The following is a 14,109-nucleotide window of genomic DNA, read 5'->3' as shown; positions in this document are numbered from 1 at the left end:
ACACCAAATCACTAATACAATTTTACAGTTACATTTAAACTTTTAAGTGTCTTCACTGGATCGTCTGACACCCAACCCGAGTTCAAGAGTTCAGGACACCCGCTTTTTCTCACAAATTTCCATTCTTGGCACACAGATCACGCAGTTTCGTCATTTCCTTTTCTGTTTTGTGATTGGAGGAATTTCTGACGTTATCATTGCCTCTTACCAGCGGTCTCTCATCCCTGCTGGTGATCCTTACTGATGTCCCATCATCTCTCCATTATGCTGAATGTTAATCATATGCACAATTGTAGCTTAAATGAGTGTTAGAAATGTAAAGACAAACAGGTGTTTCCGCACTCTGTCTGAAAACCGTAGTGTTTAGCATCCAGTGTCTTTTTAAAATCTCTTATCTCCAGATTTCGTGGTATGGCTCAATGGAAGTTGCTCACTGCGTCTTGTACAGTGAATCATGCACTGATTCATGCCGCTGCAAATTAAAGTGCGCCAGCTCATCCCGTTCAAGCAACAGGATATTTTTTATTGCAGGAGTAGGCTCTCCGCTGGAATATTATAGAAACTCCAAAGTTCATCAGAGGGAGAGAGAAAGAGAGCGCTGAGGAGAGAGTGGGGGGAAGGAAGCAGACGTTTTTCTTCGCAATCCCAACCTCTGCCCCTACAATCCTTTCCTGATTTTCACCGGGAATACACGCTGGAATACGAGGAATTTCTTTCAGATGCACCTCTACATCAATGGCAAGTATGAAACTGTCTACTTTCTCTCGCACTTAAGCCTAACTTATTTTTTTAAACCGTTTAACTTTTTACTTGTTTTAAGGCAACCGAGAAAAGCATTTTGTAGCACGACTATTCTTAGAAACTATACATGTTTGAGGCGGTGCTGTAAACCTAAACGTTTCCTGCTGCGGCTCAACAGGTGGTTCTTTGACGCCGACTTGTAGTATTATATACGAGAGCCATTTTTCAGTTTAATAGACGGGCTTCATTAGGTCTCACGGTTCATCGGTGTTATTATGAGATTAGACAGATAATCATATTGTGCAATTAGTACCGGATAAATCATCCTTTCCTTTTTTCTGTGACAAGAAGTGCGTTGCTCAAATGCAGAAAACGCGCAACAGGTTTATTTATGCCTCCTGTGAATTTCGTCAGCAATGAAGGTCCTAAATATTTGTGTTGTGGGGGCAGTTGTTGTATAAACAGGGGCTGTATACAGAGAGACGTGATTTGCAGTTATAGATAATGAGTCAGACTCAGGCAGAGATAATAAAAAAAAAAGCTTGCGAAATCATTCAAGTCACTCGAATGTATTCAATTAAATCACGTAACAAGAAGCTCACAATATGTCAGATAAGCTGTAAATGCAGTTATATGCATGCTCGCTTTTCCCCATTTTGCTGTATAGCTAGCAATTGGCCAGTGCGTTTTCTTGGTAATTTCTGTCTTAAAACTGCTTTTTCTCCTCTTGAGATATTACCCTGTCTGTGTCTGCGCTTGAGGAAATCATGTATAGACCTACCCTGAAGGCATAACACTTTAATTAAATCCACTTTATCCACCCATCCACACCAAAGCTCCACAGTTCATTTATTTGGAATCTAGATTTCTATTTTTTGTCGTAATAATTGTTCCAGTGTTGACTCATTTTAATATCAAATCATCAGTATGAGTCAATTTTCAGTGGACAACATCACTAAAACTTTCCAGCCCCGACTACTGTTATTTAACCAGTAAGATAAGTAGCCCACTAAAGTTTTTTTTTATGTGTTTCTCCTGAGTGTGTGTCATCTTTGAGTAGGGCTGCCACGATTTGTCGACTAGTCACGATTACGTCGACTATCAAAATCGTCGACGACTGATTTAATAGTCGACGTGTCGTTTGAAGCTTTGTAAGATCGCAAAAGACGCAGGAATAATAGCAGGATTTAAGAGTGTAATAACGGACTGAAACAGAAGATGGCAGCACTGCATGTACAAGGATTCCAGCTGCCGTTAAACCCCGAAGAAGAAGTAGCTGTGTCCCAGAATTCATAGCACGGCCCAGCTTAGTTTCCAACAATGGCGGTAGCTAGTTAGTTTTAATATTACTCTTATTATTCTTTCTGGGTCACAAAATAAACGTTTAACATATTTTCAGGCGAGAATGTAGCTGTGTAAACCTCAAATATCGGCTCAGTTTATCAGGACACCACATATTTTCAAAAGCGCTCCGACGTTTTCGGAGACGTCTGTTACCCACTAGCTCGATAGCTAGCCGGGGGCTGGGTCACTAGCTCCGTGAGAACACCAGACTCCCGGCAAATTGTTTTCAAACCCACCGCCGTCTTTCGCGACTCAGGTTAAATATATATGAGTCACTTAGATAAATTAAAAATGTTGTTGTTTGGCTTTTTTTTTTTTTTTTTTTTAGTATTTTATTTGTTCCTGAGTAAATCGGTTTGGCTGAGATTAAAGTTATAGTTTTTACACAGCTGAATAAACGTCAAGCAGACAGCTGATTATCAGAAGTGTGAGATGCTGGAGAATATACCCCGGTGTCCTGTTATATTTTAGATAGCAAGGAGTTTATTAAACTTTACCGAAACAATCTGCAAATTTCATTAAAATTGAATAAACTATCATCTTGTCTTTATTTTTAGTTAGCACCTTAAAAGCTTAAAGCTGTAAGCTAATGATAGTTATATAAGCTGTAGTTTTACGTCCAGTGGATGATGATCTGATTAGTCGACTAATCGCAAAAATAATCGGTGACTAGTCGACTATCAAAATAATCGTTTGTGGCAGCCCTATCTTTGAGACACATACACAGATAGATTCCAGCACTGAAAGAGGAAGACCACAGAGAAAGAGTGAAAGAGGATATAATGAGGGTTGGTGTGACAGAGGAGGGATGTTAAGGATAGGATGAGGTGGAGGCTGATAACCCCTGAAGGACCAGCCGAAAGAAGGAAAAGATTAATATGTAGCTTTTGTTTTGTTTCCTCTGTACAGTACAATTCGATTTAAGTGAAATTGCATGATGATATTACCAAAATTACACAGATTAAATCATTTATTAGCACGGGAGTGCAGGGACCGCTGAAAAATGCAAAATGACATCTTTTATTTCACACATTAATCACAGAAAGACAAACAGAAATGTCACCTTCATCCATAGCAACAGGTTTATTTCAGTCTACTTTCTTAAAAATCAATATCCCAAACAGTTCAGATAAGTGCTTTTCCAGTACCATATTGATATGCTTTAATAAGTCATGCTGTGCTTTTCACATTCAAACATAGTATCAAGTGTAGTGTTGAATAGGCTTTTATCAATCCAAAGGTTCCATCATACAGCGCTGGCAGCATATTCATGGCTCCTTTCCGCCTATGACACAGTTTGTCTACTGTGTTGTTGAAGGGATTCGCCGCCCTCCCCTTGCGTAAGTGTGAAAGAAAGCCAGCTGGACAGTGAAAGAGATGGAATAAGGGAGGTTTTAGACTAATAATAATTCAAACCCAAACTGCAAAGGTGGAAAGATTACAGGAAACGTTTATCTGTGTATTGAAATATTGCATCATCACTGTATCTTCTTCACCTTATCTTTCTTCGGGCGGTTTTCTCAAGCTTTCCTGTGGTCATGTTTCAGCCATGTTCTTTGAATAATGATTTGTGTTTTTATTTTCAAGAGTAAAAGTGTTTAAAAACTCACAGTTAGCTTTCAAATGTCTTGTAGCTCTCTTCACGACTACACAGACACAGGTTGGTTCTTTGAAAGGGGCGTTTATTACTTGGACTTTCTCTTCTCCTTAGTTACACCATCGTCAATACGCCGTGAGAACTGGTTATATGAGTGAACAGTGCAAACACATTAGCAACTTTCCAGTACACATATTTAGTTCAAAAGTTAAACATAGACATTTTTAAAAAATGACAAAAACCTCGTTGACCGCTTGTCCTGAAAAGAGGTCTTTAAGTCTTTGTGTTGCTTTGCTTTCAATAAACCTTTAGCTTAGCAGCGCTTCATGAGAGACATCTGCTCACCTGCAGTCCATGAAAAGTCTTGAATACTCTCGCTAAGGTTGTTCTCGTGCAACATTAGTTCTTACACATTTCAAGTGAAGACATTTTTTAACCCTAAATTATATTCATGAAATTATGTAATCCATTATAAATCAATCATCCACATCATGAACTCTATACAGAACGTTGTTTAACAGCATTTACATGTCTAATCTTGCCATTTTTTGTGTTTTCCAGATGCTGTTACTTGGGGTTTACAACAAAATGGACCGTAGACTGTGGATAAACTGACCAGGGCTAGTGAAGGAATACACATTTTCCAGAGTGAAAGTCAACTTGTCCATTATCCATTGAGTGTAAACACACTGATTAAAACCTGCCGTTCCACACATGCCATGGTGTTTAGTTAAACAAGCACTGGATGAAAGCTTTCCAAAATGTGACAGGATCTAGAGGTGTCCATCTCACCTAACATGATGGAATCTAGTCTGTCACCTTCAGCAGACCCTCTACACCACAATGCCAGCAGCTATGTAAACTTCAGCAACAACAGCTGGAGTGGACTCCGTGATGGTGACTCATTGAGGAACAATCAAACCCTGACCTTCCATGATCGCATCAACAGCGCCCTGCTGGGAGTTTTTCTGGGATTTCTTTCCCTTCTCACGATCATAATGAACCTGCTCGTACTGTATGCTGTGAAGAAAGAGAAGAGCCTCCACACTGTAGGGAACCTCTATATTGTTAGCCTCTCTGTGGCAGATCTCATTGTAGGGACCACGGTCATGCCTTTGAACTTGGTATATTTGCTGGAGGATGAATGGAAGCTGGGGCGGGCTGTCTGCCAGTTTTGGCTGATTATGGACTACGTGGCAAGCACAGCTTCAATTTTCAGCTTATTTATCCTCTGTTTGGATCGGTACCGCTCAGTGAGACAGCCGCTTAAGTACCTAAAATATCGAACACGGGGAAAAGCCAGTGTGATGATTTCTGGAGCCTGGCTGCTGTCCATGATGTGGATTATTCCTATTTTAGGATGGAGGTCTTTCACACACGTGGACCTCAAACCTGAAGAGGAAAATAAGTGTGACACAGATTTCCGTTTTGTCACGTGGTTTAAGGTCATTACCGCAGTCTTCAACTTCTACGTACCCTCTGTTTTGATGTTGTGGTTTTACACATATATCTATTTGGCAGTAAGACAACATCTACGGGACAGAGAGAGAATCATTCATCCAACTGATTCATTTGGAGAAAACGACAATGGACAAAATCCTCAAACCCCTGTGAAAAATGACTCCAAGTCACCTAAGAGGGAAAGTGAGGTTTTAATGAAAGGATCCAAAACAGAAAAACTGCTAGACCAGAATACTCTCGAACAGACAGATCCCCTTGAAGACGCTGATAAAAACAGTAAAACTGCTCTATCGAGAGCACACAGAAAAATTGGTGTAAAGTGCCAGCAGACGTCATTGCTTGCCATGACAACAAAAGGTCTCAGAATGGCACGAAAGACTAAAAGGTGCTCTTTGTCTCCTGAGGAGAAGCAACCAGACTGCGAGGTTCCCCAGAGCCAACCATCGGCACCACAGGACGTGATTTGCTCAGGTGGAAATAATGAGAACAAACTTCAAGCGTCTTTAAACGAATGCCATGTGACAGTGCCAAACCCAGTGAGCGGAGTGTGCGATACCAACAAGGTATCAGACGTGCAGAGATACACATCTGTGCTCAGCAACAACTACGACCCCAGCCAAGCTCTACCTTGGGCCGAGGAAGGAGTAGAAGATGCCAAATTAGACGCGGATAATGAAATTACTCTGAGACAGGCGTGGCAAAAGTTCATTGACCAATCACGCCATCGCATCCACAGTCTGAGGATCCACAAAGAGCACAAAGCAGCCAAGCAGCTGGGCTTCATAATTGCTGCTTTCTTATTGTGTTGGATACCATACTTCATAGCTTTCATGGTCATGGCCTTCTGTAGAGAGTGCGTCCACCATGACCTGCACATGTTCACCATATGGCTGGGTTACATCAACTCTACTCTAAACCCTTTTATATACCCGCTCTGCAATGGAAACTTTAAACGGGTCTTTAAAAATATTCTTAACATTCCTTTGTGACTGTAAATGAGCAGAACACAATTGCAGGCGTCTAAATGTTGAGACAACAGCAGAATTAGCAAAAGGAAAAAATGTCTCATCAAGCGTTGACCAAAAAAGTGTGCTATTCCTTTTATGTTCCGCATTTTATTTTTATAAACACCAATTCTTTGGACTCAAGACTCAAGCTGAGGATAATATGTCAGTTTAATGTTATTTATTTTGTTTATGTTACACTAATTATAATAGTAATTATAATAATAATAATAGACTGTGTCACAGAAGAATTTGAGCTTAAAGTTTTGCTAAAAACTATGTAAAAATTGTATTTTGAAAAAAAATTTTTAATTGATTTTCTGTGCTAGGAATATACCATAAAACACATAATGTGAAATATGATTAATATTGTTTAAAAAAAAAGAACAAGGAGAAGATTTTCTTTGAAAATGACAACCACATTGTGAGTCATTCTCCTTCTTATTATTTAAACAGAGTACGAGACTTTAGATGCATCTTGGTGCTTGGTACTAGTGATCGAGGAAGGGCTGAATTATGATACCTACTGTCTTTATTTTTTATGTTTTTTTTTAATTAAGAATGGCAACTCTAAACAAGCACATTCAGTCACCTACACTCCCTTAAAGAAAACCTCTGAACTTGTTCTACCTGTTCGTGCTTTGACATCTATTTCCTGCCATTAAGTCTAATAGGTTAATATATTGAATTGAAAGCCTTTATTGTCATTATACATAGTATAACGAAATTGGAAATATATGAGCAAAAACCTGATTATGAAGACAAAACTACTACCAGAACAAACTATTTGTCACAGTCACAGTCTTCTTTCGAACTGCAGAAAGGTTTTGTTTCTCTCCTTGATGGGAATAAGTTGCTTATCTGTTATAAGGTGTAGCACGTCGCTACACGTCATTAGCCAAAGAGTGTCAAAAATGATTCAAAAATGCTGCAGCACACTATAAATCTGAGACTTCTTTAATGGATTTGTGTCAGTATTTTGTAACAAACGCATTCAAGTGCATCCAGGCTATACACAGAGCTTCATGGTGCAACTCTTTCTCCCAGTAACTCCCGTGTTAGCTATGCTAGAAGCTTCCTTGTAAAAAGAAAATAAGGATAAATGGAATTAAGGACATTTCCTTACACTGTTACTTTTTGCACAGTGTCACTTCAGATTTTATGGGGGGCAGGGACAAAGAACTGAATTTCATATTTTAATATGTGAATCATAGTGTCTGAAATAATGTTGTAATGAGCGTGGCAATGTTGTGAGTCACTGTGCAGTCAAATCAAACAAATCAGAGGAGGCTGAAATTGAGCTGGAAGAGGTGATGATGGGAAGACGGATGTGTGTGACTGCACTTCTCATTAAAAACAAGACAAAGGGGAAGAAAATTTCATTTTATATGCTGTTTCTCTGTTGCTTGAAAAGGTTCTGCAAAGAGCTTCCCCTGAGGTAACTCTTTGTAATGAATATTATGTCCCACTGAATGTTTTGCTGTTTGTGTGTGTGTGTTTTTTGTTGTTTTTTTTTAAAAAGTAGTTTGGATACTTTTATGTCAAAGTGAAGTTGCTGCCTATGCGCTTTTAATGCTGGGTGTCTCATGTTGAGGGCAAAGTTTTTGAATAATGCTTATAATGATCACCAGAGTATGATTAAAACCTGTGGGTGTGTTCTGGTTTATATTCTGTTTTTTGTTATCGGTGTCTTGTAAGCCTATTTAGGCTGGCATATTATTTCATGCATGATACAGTAATGAAATAAAATTGAAGTCAATCTGAAAGAAAAAAAATTGATGACATTTAATGTCCTGTTTATGATGTACACCTAAAACTAAAAATAAAACGTTCTAATGTGCTAGTCCTTCGAGCCTCACGTCATTAACACTATTAACTTCAAACTGTTCTTCTAATTTTATTTTGTCATTAGTTTGAGGTGCTGACTTTGGCAAGAACATTTATGTGAAATGCTGAACACATGACCTAATTAACCTGGGACAAAACCCAATGCCCATGCTGCAGCAAGATTCCATCAAATGTACCCATTGGTCACTTTATTAAGTACACCTGTTCAACTACAGCTTTTCAAACCAATCATCTGAATGGGGAAGAAAGGTTATTTAAGTGACCTTCAATGCGGCATGGTTGTTGGTGACAGACAAGCAGAGTGTTTCAGAAACTGTTGATCTGCTGAGAGTTTCCCACACAGCCATCTCTAGGGCTTACAGAGAACGGTTCGAAAAAGAGAAAATATCCAGCAAAAGGCAGTTCTCTGGAAGAAAATGCCAGGTTGTTTTCACAGATCGGGGTGAATAGCCAGACTGCAGCAGTAACTTAGATAATCATTTGTTACAACCAAGGTATGCAGAAAGGCATCTCTGATTGTACATGTTGAATCTTGAAGCAGATGCATTTCTGCATTTCGTTGCCCTGTACCTGTGCATGTGCAATGACAATAAAGTTGAATTCTATTCTATTCTATTCTATTCTATGGGCTACAGCAGTAAAAGACCACAACAGGCGCCAGTGCTTCCAGCTAAGAACAGGAAACTGAGCTACAGTTCACAAAGGTTCATCTATAATGGACAAGCGGAGACTGGAAAAACACTGGCTACTCTGCTGAGTCTCAGTTTCTCCTGCAATGTTGAGATAGTTTACCTAATTTTGCCTAAACAAGATGATAGATAGAGCCATCCTGCCTTGTATGAGTGATTCAACCTGCTGGTGATGTAATGATGAAGGGATATTTTTTTGGCACAGTTTAGGTCCTGTAGTACCAAGTGAAGATCCTTTAAATGAGCACTGTGTAAATGCCACCGCCTACCCGAGTAATGTTGCTGACCATGTCCATCCCTATATGACCACAGTGTAGCCATCTTCTTTTTAAGCCATATTGGGGAATTTTAGCATTTTTTTAGCAAATTATGATGCACATATACTGTCAATTAATACATTCATATTTTCTCCTGTGCAAAATGGAGAAATAGCTCTAGAAAAAAAGACAAGAACTCTATTTCTCATAATATAGTGCCACTTAATTGTCTTTGTGGCAGTTTCAATAATATTCACCAAAATCTGCAAAGCTTGTGACTTACCAGCATAAATATTTCATTTAACTTTTCAGTGTGCTGAAACTGTTATATTTCCTCTCTTGTATGGGACGTATAACAAGGACATTTTCAACAATATGCCAATGTCCCTCATCCCCTCTCTCTTAATAACCCAGCACGGGCATCATTCATGAGTTTCTATGGCGTGTTTCTCAGGTTACTTGTACTAAAATAAGAACTGTTTTTCATTTAATCTGTAATCTTTAAACTGGAATGGACTCCATGGTACAGATCTGAAAATCTCAATTCAGTTTTACCTCATAGTTTACTGTAATAAACCAGTTTGTGTTGAAGGTCTGAATCAGAAAAACATACACATGCTTTCATCAAAAATTGAAACCTGGAGCGGTCTTATCCAAGCGAGAAAAATCAGAAAAAAAGAAAAAAAGAAATTCAATTATTAATACTAACACATATATCTCACCTTACAATAATTAAACCATGAGCTGTTGAAGAGGGAAAACTCAGCCTGTATGAGTAGGAGCAGTTTTATATCAGTCAAGCTTTTTTTTAAAGATTAGTTAAGAGCAACACAACTTGACACAGTGTGCATCTGCATGAGCATCACTGTGAGATGTTTCCTTGTTTCATTAAACCAGTTAACACAGCTCACACAATGTCCCTGAACTTACCCTGTTGAAGATTTCCACTGTAAACATGTACTCCATCTAACAAACTGAGTACTTTCAAAGCATTTTATGCTTTCCTTGAACCGCTAGTCTCATCTGCTACTTCAGAGTGTTCTTGTGTTTAAATGATAAGGTACAAGGAAACCTTGAGCACTTGTACTTTCGTTCCTGTGTTTTCCTTCAGGAAGGATTCAAGAGCTCAGTGGCTTTTACATGTGGTAATAGCTGTTCCATGTAGAACAAGCTATTTAAAAAAGGGGGGTGCTATTATTACATGCTGTCCTTCACAGTGCAGGGGCTACCACTGGATATTGTGGTTGTCATCCAGGGAAATACAAATACAAAGAGGTGACACTTTGTGGGCTTCATATTATTTTAGATGGATTTTCTCAGTTTGTTTTAGCCTCCTGGCCAAAACATGACATCTTTTAATTTATATCGTGCGTTTTTGTACAGCAGCACAGTTTTGCGACGGTCCCTAACCCTGTTTCCGTACGGTCCGCCGCTCACATACAGCTAATTTCTGGTGAAAACTGAAGTCATAATTGAGCCCAAAAGTAGGAGCAGAAGTAGCTTTACCGGTTTCACCACTATTATGTTGCGTTTGTAATTTCACAAGCTAAAACCGGCGTTCATTACAAACGCTTCAGCCTCTGTAGCAGTCTCCGAAATGAAAAGAAACGGCGCCTACAGGTTTTTGTCCGTTTTCTCCTGCTTTATCGTCTGCGCGTTCTTGTTTATGTTTTGGTTCTTTGTATTTTACTCAATGGTGCTTGCACCATAAAGACAAGAAACCATAGCAAGTAAGCTAAAGCTTACCCACACTGCACTGCTTTATTTACAAGACTCGCGATCACATGATCTCCTTCACCAGGAAGTAAGGTTTTATGGTAAGTGCACAAGTCCTGTTACACGTTAACGTATAAACATGTATGTATCTGTCTGAAGCGGACATAAATTGTCTGTGTTGTGATGCAGGGATGTCTTATTTTATGATTTATTTCCATGAGAATTTTCGTCGCGTTAAAAAGCGCTTGAAGTGCTAAAGCTGCTGGGTTTCATTGTGTGGTCTCTATTGAGCTGACTTTACTTCTCAGCAAGAGAAAACAGTTAAAGACACGAAAAAAAGTAAACGTAGAATTTAATCATTAACATGCCAAGACTGACAGCCATTAAATGCTTAGTCTTGAAGGTTAAATAATGAGCGCCAGCTCATTATATAACCAGAGTTTAGGCTCTCTTTGCAGCTGAGCTGGTCAAAAATATTTTAAAATCCTTTATCTTTTCATGGATTATGCACGTGGATGGGATACAGGAAAGGAAACACGAATCCTCTTTTTTTCTTTTTTAAATGTCCAGTTTATTGTTCATGTAGCTTGCCATCACATATGGAGTTATTTGTGACAGATATACAGTACCAAGAGTTAAAGAGAATTTTTATAAGATGGGACTGAGACCACCCACACATCATAGCGTCTTGTATGGTTTGAAGATTGTGGTGCTGACAAAAAGACGGTTGAGCTGAAAATGTTCAAATCTTGTTGGGATTGACCAAAGTGGACACGGTTAGAAATCAGTGTATCAGAAGTTTAACGGTGTGGAGGTAAAGTTAGAGAGCCAAGGCTGAGGTGGTTTGGACGTGCAGAATAGTAATAGAGGATGGACAAAGGATGTTGAATATAGAGACGCCAGGGAGGAGGAAAAGACGAAGACCTCAGAGAAGATTCACTGATGAAGTGAACAACTGGGACACCAAATGAGCCCTGGCATATTTGGTCCAGGTGGCTGACTATGATCAGTTAATAAATAAATAAATGTTTATGCTTTATTTTTGTTTAACCACGTTGGTACACTTGTTGTTGGGTTAGGAAGTCTTTGTTGTGCTTTAGTGCAGCATGGCACAATTAAAAGCTACCCTTTAGCTATTAGCAGTGGCTTTTGGTCATTGATGGTGGGTTATTTTACTTGAATGTCTCCCTTGATAATCATGTCCTTCCATTTATTTCCTTACCATATTATTTACACCTTCCCCGCTCTCTTGTTGGAACTGCTCTCCCTCCTCCATCATTTCTCCATGGCTAGTGCTGGAAACAGGAGCAGTACTGTGACTGTGAGAGCTTTATAGTAGTGGTTGCTGGTACTGCTGTTGACAGTGCAGTTGCTAATATGTATATAAACATTTTGCTGCATATATGCCTAGTTTCTTTTTCTTTTTCTCTCTTGGCTTTTCACTGACACCTTTTTTTTGTGCTTTTGTTTTTCCATCTGTGTCTGTAGGAGAGGGATGGTTGCGTTAAAAGATTATATTCGTCTATCCAGGATTACTAATAAAAATTGTCCACTGGACTAAAATGGTAAATGGTCTGTATTTGTATAGCGCTTTACTTAGTCACTAAGGACCCCAAAGTACTTTACACTACTAGTGTCAGTGTTTGTAGTGCCAGTGCACCATGGCAGGTAGCAACAAAGAAAAAAAATTATATTGACCCACCAGGAAAAAGCCTAATATGCATTACCAGTCCAGCCCTAGTAGTGAAGGAGGATTTACAAAGGGTTGGTGTGACTGAGTCGAATGCTAGGGGCAGGGTGAGAAGGAGGCAGATGATCTGCTGTGGTGACCCCAAAGGGAGCAGCTGAAAGAAGAAAAAGACAACTGATAATAGTGTGATTTTTTTTTTTTCCTTCATTTGCATGTGTGGCAGATACTTTCACATATCAAAAGCACATATAGTTACATCTCTGATATCTTGGGCGATGTACTCATCGAGTAATTTTAAACCTGGCTGAGTAATAAGCTTATTCAAATCACATTCTTCACTGGGTTGTCAATTAAACAGCAGCATTGGAAATTTAGGGCTCAGCAGATAATGAACTGATTATTATGTGATCAGCAGGAGCTCCTGATTTAGGCATCCACTAATCACAGGGCTCCACCAACATGTGTGAGTGATTTTGGGCAAGACATTGAACCCCAAGTTACTCCTGATGGGCAGGCCAGCTCCTTGCAAGGGAGTTTTCCCATAATTGTTGTGCGAGTGTGAACTGGTAATTGAGGCACTCCAAAGTCATAAAACCGTATACAAGTGCAGCTTTTATTCTGTGCTTTTATTCAGACTGTTTACTTCAACAGTGCGAGAGTTACTTTTACTACTCTTTGTGTATCTAAGTCATAAGTTATTATAGTGCCTGCAAGTGCTTCATAGCCGTCTGCTGTTTTATTTCACAGCTTGTTGAACGTGCCGCTCTGTGAAGTGTAATGGCATCTGACATCAGTGAGGCATCGCCGTCCACTGCAGAACTTAAGCTGCAGTTTGCTCCTTTCAGCAGCGCTCTGGAAGCAGGCTTTTGGCATGAGCTTACTCAGAAGAAACTCAATGACTACAGATTGGATGAGAGTCCCAAATGTATCAAAGGATACTATTACAATGGTGAGTATTCTGATGGCATGGTTTCAATAAAAGATCAGTTCAATTCAATTGTATTCATATAGCGCTAAATCATAACAAGTTGCCTCAAGGCACTTTATATTGTAAGATAAAGACCCTACAATAATAGAGAGAAACCCCGACAATCAAACTGCCCCCTATGATGAAGTACATGGCGCCAGTGGGAAGGAAAAACTCCCTTTTAACAGGAAGAAACCTGCAGCAGGACCAGGCTCAGGGAGGAACAGCTATCTGCCATTACTGGTTGAGGGTGATGGGAGGAAGACAGAATAAGCAACACACTCACTCACTGTCAAATGCAGTTTTCCCACTTGATTGACAGATCTGTATTTTCTATTACCAATGTGGCTGATCGACTTTCATGTCTGATAGGTGATCCTCTTGGTTTGCCTACCCGTCTAACTTTGGAGTACAGTGCATTTGATGTGTAAGTATAAGGCATTATGTTGTGTAAAGAAGCATTACACTTCTGCTAAGTTTTTCTGCTGCCATTGAGTCTTGTGATGCAAAGTGTGATTGTAAACAAAGCCAAAATAAAAGCATAGCATAGACTGTTGGGGTCACACTGCTGGGCAGGTGGGAGGACAACGTGGACACCTAAATTGATACCATCTACTAAAAATCTTAAATGAGTTGAATCTCGGTGACCTCCACCTGAAGATCAGAAGTTTTCTGAAAATCTTGTGAATGTGATAACTCAACAAGGAAGTTACCCAGGATGTTTCGACTTATTCCATAGGTGCAGCTACAGTGAGGCAGAGGGGAAGCACCGAAAGCTGCCAGTATTTTTAAATC

General features: G+C 39.4%; 2 protein-coding genes across 6 annotated transcripts in view; both read left to right on the top strand.

Annotated features, from left to right (window-relative positions):
• Nucleotides 1–235: 235 nt before the first annotated feature.
• Nucleotides 236–7,980, top strand: hrh1 (histamine receptor H1). 4 transcript variants are annotated; one of them, XM_082534062.1, is made up of 2 exons: nt 236–738; nt 4,244–7,980. In XM_082534062.1, the coding sequence occupies exon 2, from the start codon at nt 4,480–4,482 to the stop codon at nt 6,130–6,132; it is 1,653 nt and encodes a 550-aa protein (XP_082390188.1). In that variant the 5' UTR covers nt 236–738; nt 4,244–4,479; the 3' UTR covers nt 6,133–7,980. The 4 variants fall into 4 exon arrangements, with proteins under 4 accessions (XP_082390188.1, XP_082390190.1, XP_082390191.1 ...); XM_082534064.1 differs by having other exon boundaries at nt 236–742; XM_082534065.1 differs by lacking the exon at nt 236–738 and adding an exon at nt 1,804–2,341.
• Nucleotides 7,981–10,262: 2,282 nt separating this feature from the next.
• Nucleotides 10,263–14,109, top strand: part of atg7 (ATG7 autophagy related 7 homolog) — a 58,016-nt gene continuing 54,169 nt past the window's right edge. The window contains exons 1-3 of one of the 2 annotated variants that reach the window (XM_082532625.1): nt 10,263–10,758; nt 13,095–13,296; nt 13,687–13,741. In XM_082532625.1, coding sequence (XP_082388751.1) covers nt 13,125–13,296; nt 13,687–13,741 — 227 coding nt within the window. In that variant the 5' untranslated portion in view covers nt 10,263–10,758; nt 13,095–13,124. Of the gene's footprint in view, nt 10,759–12,145; nt 12,223–13,094; nt 13,297–13,686; nt 13,742–14,109 lie in introns of those variants that run through there. The other variant, XM_082532626.1, reaches the window with a different exon arrangement.

Source organism: Aulonocara stuartgranti (genome assembly GCF_965226115.1).
Source record: "Aulonocara stuartgranti genome assembly, chromosome: 5".
NCBI classification, from domain to species: Eukaryota; Metazoa; Chordata; class Actinopteri; order Cichliformes; family Cichlidae; genus Aulonocara; species Aulonocara stuartgranti.
Note: the sequence above shows the minus strand (reverse complement) of the source record. Positions and strands in the feature narration are given on the sequence as shown.

What these genes read in the sequence shown, in the direction of transcription:
- hrh1 (XM_082534062.1), top strand. Translation starts at nt 4,480, where the DNA reads ATGATGGAATCTAGTCTGTCACCTTCAGCAGACCCTCTACACCACAAT.